General features: G+C 47.7%; 1 protein-coding gene across 1 annotated transcript in view; it reads right to left on the reverse strand.

The window, feature by feature from the left end:
* LOC130109085 (kinesin-like protein KIF21A) overlaps positions 1–4,970 on the reverse strand; it is a 77,555-nt gene extending 72,585 nt beyond the window's left edge. Inside the window, exon 1 of the mRNA XM_056275816.1 lies at positions 4,909–4,970. Within this exon, the coding sequence (XP_056131791.1) occupies positions 4,909–4,952 (44 nt within the window). The 5' untranslated portion in view covers positions 4,953–4,970. The remainder of the gene's footprint in view (positions 1–4,908) is intronic.
* Positions 4,971–5,726: the final 756 nt, after the last annotated feature.

Consider the following 5,726-nt stretch of genomic DNA (forward strand, 5'->3'; position numbering starts at 1 on the left):
GTGTGCAGGTAGAAGAGAGATAAATATCGCTTGTGTAATACCGTTAAAAATGGCGACGCGCCCCCCCCCATTTAAAACACACACGGTGCTCAAACCGATGGCTCCATCCCTGCAGAAATAAAAGGCGAAGGGCTATCTGTTCTGACGTGAACGCGGTGAAACCTGAATCTGCTCTGCTCACTCACGCCGCGCCGCCGCCGCTGTGGGCCCTTCATTTTTAATGCCATCCTCCAAGGATACTCACGAACCAAGTCACCCGGCCTTGTCCTTGGGGACACACTTTGTAACATACTTTACTTCTCAGCAAAAATAGCTCACTTATTGCGTCGCACTGCTCTCCCGCACAACGCCGGACGAGGTTCTTGTTAAAGAGCAAACGTAAATACGTGTGTCTGCACACAAATGTGGGCTGACACACAGATGGGCTGTTACATAAAGGGGGAAATCTAGCACACGGCACTCAAAATGCATGTACAAATTATTGTGCATTGAGGGTTTGCATGTGTGTGTGTGCATGTATGTTGCTGAAATGCACAATCTGTATGCTCTCAGGTGTGAAGATATGCTTTAAAAGTCACGGCACACGCGCCATGTGTGCACCTATGCTAGCAGCACACTCGGATCATCATCCGTCTGAACCAACAAAACGCTTAAATCCATTTTGATGAAGCTCGGCTTAATCCTCACATCGCCCGTATCACTCATCGACATCTCTCCGCCGCCTCACCGAAAAGAAGTTGACGATCCGAAGATCAAAAAAAAAAAGAAAAAAAAGAAAGAAAAGAAACGAGTACACCTTTCAGAAGCAGACCGCCTTTTAAGCCACATCATCTTTCTGGCAATAAATCTGAGTGACGGCAAAAATCCCTGAAACATTTCCTGCTCCTCTTCCAGCTCCAGACCCTCTCATCTGTTGTTCTGCCCCTCGACCCCTGAAAGGAATCGGGAAGATGAAGGCTCGTTTCATCACTTCAGATGTCGTGCGTTGGGGGCTTAGGGCCTTGCTAGCAGACAGCACTAAGCCAGCGGGCTGAGGCTGGCTGAGCGGCCGGCAAACACACGCGGAGCGGGGGGGAAGCATTAAGCTTCAAACGTCTCCGACAGGAAAGCCAGAAGCTGCGGTTGAGCGTTGAGGTCACCTGCACCCTGCTCAGGGAGAAATAACAATTAGCATGTTGCCATGGTGACGAGTCGCGTTAAGAGGCTGACTTTCTAAAAGGACAACTTTCGTTGTTGGCTTTGCTAAATTGTGAGCGTCGCTGCAACAAAATGAACATTTGTGTTATTGCAGCACATGGCGAGCTCGTGCGAGACAGCTAATTTGTCAATGTCGACTTTTCCATGTCGTTTCTCCGTGTTCCTGCTAGGTATGTGCTCCAAGACACTGTATCTGAGACACGCCGGCTGGGACAGACAGACAAACAGGAGAGACAGACAGACAGACAGACAGACAGACAGACAGACAGACAGACAAACAGGAGAGACAGACAGACAGACAGACAGACAGACAGAGAGCGAGAGACAGACAGAAACAGGCAGACAGACAGACAGACAGGCAGAGAGAGAGCGAGACAGGCAGGCAGGCAGACACAGGGAGAGACAGACAGACAGACTGAGTCAGACAGAGAGCGAGACAAACAAACAGGCAGGCAGGCAGACACAGGGAGAGACAAACAAACAGACAGAGACAGACAGACAAGACACATGGGGATGATGTCACCGGTTAAAAAGGCATCAGAGAAGACATGCTGCCAAATTGGAGGTGAAACACGACTTCTGTCCAATGCTTGTCTGTCAATGGCTTATAATGAACATTACATAATGAATGGCAGAGCGCAGGGAAGCAGCACTGGGAGACAAGCAACAAAAGCAGCCACAGAAGAGCTTCAGTAATAACGCACTAGTCTTTACCTGTCTGAGTATATTTGTTAAGGGATTAGAGAGAGAGAGAGAGAGAGAGAGAGAGAGAGTGATAACGCATTAGCGTGTCTGTTAGTCTACATGTGCGTGAAGAAGAAAGACACAAGAGTAAATGAGAGCCAGAAACACAGAATGTGAAAGACAAAATGAGTCATAAATAAAAGGGATACAGGACGAGAGACAGAGAGGTAGAAGAAAAGACTGAGAATAAGACAGAGAGAGGGGATGTGATAAAGTGAAATTTAACCCAGTCGTCCTCAAAACTTTCCAGTACATTAGTGGAGTCTAGAAGGACCTTCGTTACAGGAAATAGATCGGCTTGCACTCTGTGTGTGTGTGTGTGTGTGTGTGTGTGTGTGTGTGTGTGTGTGTGTGTGTGTGTGTGTGTGTGTGCGTGCGTGCGTGCGTGTGTGTCGGTGAGATTAGTGACTGGACACTTTCTGGTCCCATAGATGACCTCAGAAGTCAGAGTCATTGGGGCAGATAACTTTGCAAGCTGATTAAATCACCGACTCCCGACTCCTCCCCATGATGCCATAATTGTTAGCGATCCAACGTCGGATTATAAAACTAACCAGGCCGATAAAATTCTTCTGAGACAACGGGTCAAGATAATCCCTGTGGGTGAAGAAGCAATTCATTCCCCCCCCCCCTGACATTACAGATAATCACATTAAGCCCAGCACTCATCTGAATTCATGTATTACAAATATGAATAATATGACTGCTTTTGATACATCTGTATAATCACATAGAGGCACCTGTCAGTACAGAGAAGTGCACTCGGACCAGGGGCGGCCAACATGATCCAGAAAGGGCTGGTGTGGGTGCAGGTCTTTGTTCCAACCAAGCAGTTACACACCTGAGTCTATTAGTCAACCAATAGTCTTTGCTAAGGACCTAGATCTGTAGACTCGGGTGTGTAACTGCTTGGTTGGAACAAAGACCTGCACCGGCCCTTTCTGGATCACGTCGCCCATCCCTGATAGACCGACGGATATGGTAGGAAAAAAAAGAAAGAAGAAAGAACCGGCCATCGAACAAAGAAACAAAATTAATGGGAGACTGAATGCCAACAGCACAAAAGCCCAGGTTATATTGTGCCAAAGAAAGATGAAAACACAACAGGCAAACCAGCGGGCAGAGCTAGGCCATAATCTAGGAGGCCTGGGCTTTCTATGAAGACACAATGACAGGTTGTTTCCATGTGACTGGACACTATCTGCCCAGCTGATGTACTGGCCTGGTGTGTGTATGTGTGAGCGTGCATGCATGCAACACCAAAGTGAAACTCTATATTGCATGATTGCGTGTGGTTGGATGCTTATTTGCATGCATCCATGATTGTGTGTGTGGTGCACACGTGTCCAGTTTGTGTTTTTCACAGTGCAGTTGCAATGCTCATGATTCTACATCAGATTAAAATCATATCTTCTAACCACCGAGACATGACCGGGAGGCCCAAATTGGCATCTATACACAATACGAACAGATTGTTCGATGAAACTGTACTACGACAAATGTACTGGGTGTGCGACAGTATTTGCTGGCTGTTTATCATCTCTGAAAAAGAGAGAAAGGATAGTAAACCGTGGTGGCTTGGTAAACACAGCCCTGGGTCAAAGTCTGAATGGAGCAAATGCGATGGAGGAAGAAAGAAAGAAGGCAAGAGAGAGAGAGAGAGGGCGACAGAAGGGGAAACATGAGAGGGATGTGCTTTTTGTCCTTTCTCTTCCAATGGTTCACATGACATTTCAGATAACAGACAAGTTTTTTCCAAAACACACACACACACACACACACACACACACACACACACACACACACACACACACACACACACACACACACACACACACTAAAGGTCACACTTGCTATCTTACAGGTAGACATTGTTGATATGTGGCCATGAGTCTTGCACCGTCTCACATGGTGCAAGACTGTGTGAAATCTATGCTGGTTAACACACACACACACACACACACACACACACACACACACACACACACACACACACACACACACACCTGCTCCCAAACTGTTGCTACCCCACTGTATCATGGCATCCTATTGATTCCTGTATTGATTCGTTGTGTATCATTGTCTTGGTTTGCATCGAGGTTCTCTCTTTCTTAATGTCCACCCCCCCCCGTGCAATCTGTAAAAATGCATCTGATTAAAAAATGTGATCAAACAGTAACCAGCGGGACTCTAGACTGTCTCGAGTGCCAGTGCTGTGATCTTTGATCGACTTCCTTTCTAATAGAACGAGGGTTGGCCAAAGGTCAAATCGCTGGACGACATGGTCAACAGAAGTGAAAGCTGGCGCTGCACAACGCTTGTTCCAAATAAAGACCATCACTCAAAAATACTGTCCTTTAAATATTGATATTTTGCATTCAAACGCACTAAATTACCCAATAACGTCGTCAGTTATGCACAATGAGTTGGACTTGCATGCCAGCGGTCGTCCTGACGGAGCAGGTGCGTGTTTCCCCATAGCAATAGTAGTCGCTGGTGTACTGATAATGACAGACGAGTGTCAGCGAAGCTTTTCCTTGAACTAATTAATCCCTCAGCACCGAGCTCTTCATCCTCCAGAGCATGTGTGCTCACCCGGGGACACAGCACAGAGACTGTAAACACCGACAAAGGCAAGCACATGAAATTATGGGCCGTATCACCACATTTCCACCATAGATTATAGGGACAACCCAGCTGCAGTTGTTGGTATTTAAATGGCAATGGGAACAATAGGCGTCTTAAAATAGGCTGTAAAATGAGCTAATATGATACTGACTAACGCGTTGCATCTCTTGCAGGACTCGGCGTCGATTTATCCTCTGGGTAGGTACAGAAAAAAATGCTTAATTTCGGTATGATGCGTGAAACGATGCCCATGCAGGGCACTGGTTTATGCAGGAATAACAAGCGCATTGTATTGTTTTCAGCGTGAGAGGCGTGACCGGCTGGCGCGTGCATCCTTACCTCAGCGCCACCCGGACCGAACTCTCGTCCTGGCCGCTCGTCATGGTGTCACCGACGGGGGGGAAGAGGAAACGGCTGGACAACCCGTTTAAAAATAGCTCACTTTCCCTTGTGTCTTTATCGGCTTACAAGACGGCGTCGTCCTCCCGGGAGCGCCTCGGTCCTCCGGTCCGTCCCGAGCACAGCCTCGCTCGCTATCTCACCTCCTCCGCGCCTTGGGAGGCTGCGTTTCCATTTTCACACCGAGCATGTCTGATTGATGAGCCAAACGTTTTCAGGGGGGTGTCCTTTTTTTCTTTTTTTACCCCCAGGTGGGACGCATCGTCGGTGTCGGTTCACCTCCGGGATCCGACCCGGATCGCATTCCCAGCGGTAGCTACAGACCACTACACAGCCCCCTGACAAGGGAAACGTGGATGAGAGCGCACTAGAGCCGACAAACACTTGTCTCGCTCCGCTCCTCCTGCGTGTGATGCCTGAGGCACGTGACGTAGTGAGACTCCGCCCCCTTCCCTCCAGCTGTACGGAGCTGTGGGGTGTGGCGCTACATTTTGTAGCCACCAAACAAACGTGTACCCCGTTAAATACGCGGCGTCGCACGCGTTCACTTAACTCACATTTTTACATTTCCATTTAACTTAAGGAAAAAAATTGAACACGCTGGTTTTTTTCTAATTGATATTAGATTACACGGTTTCGCAAACAAAGTAGACCCAACATACTGACAGCGGGTAAAATTCAACCTGAAAACGTTTGTGGTTTTTGTTACGCTACTGCGTTTGTAGAACCGTGCCGATAATCTAAAAATAGCAAATAAA

This window comes from Lampris incognitus, chromosome 3 (assembly GCF_029633865.1).
Source record: "Lampris incognitus isolate fLamInc1 chromosome 3, fLamInc1.hap2, whole genome shotgun sequence".
NCBI classification, from domain to species: domain Eukaryota; kingdom Metazoa; phylum Chordata; class Actinopteri; order Lampriformes; family Lampridae; genus Lampris; species Lampris incognitus.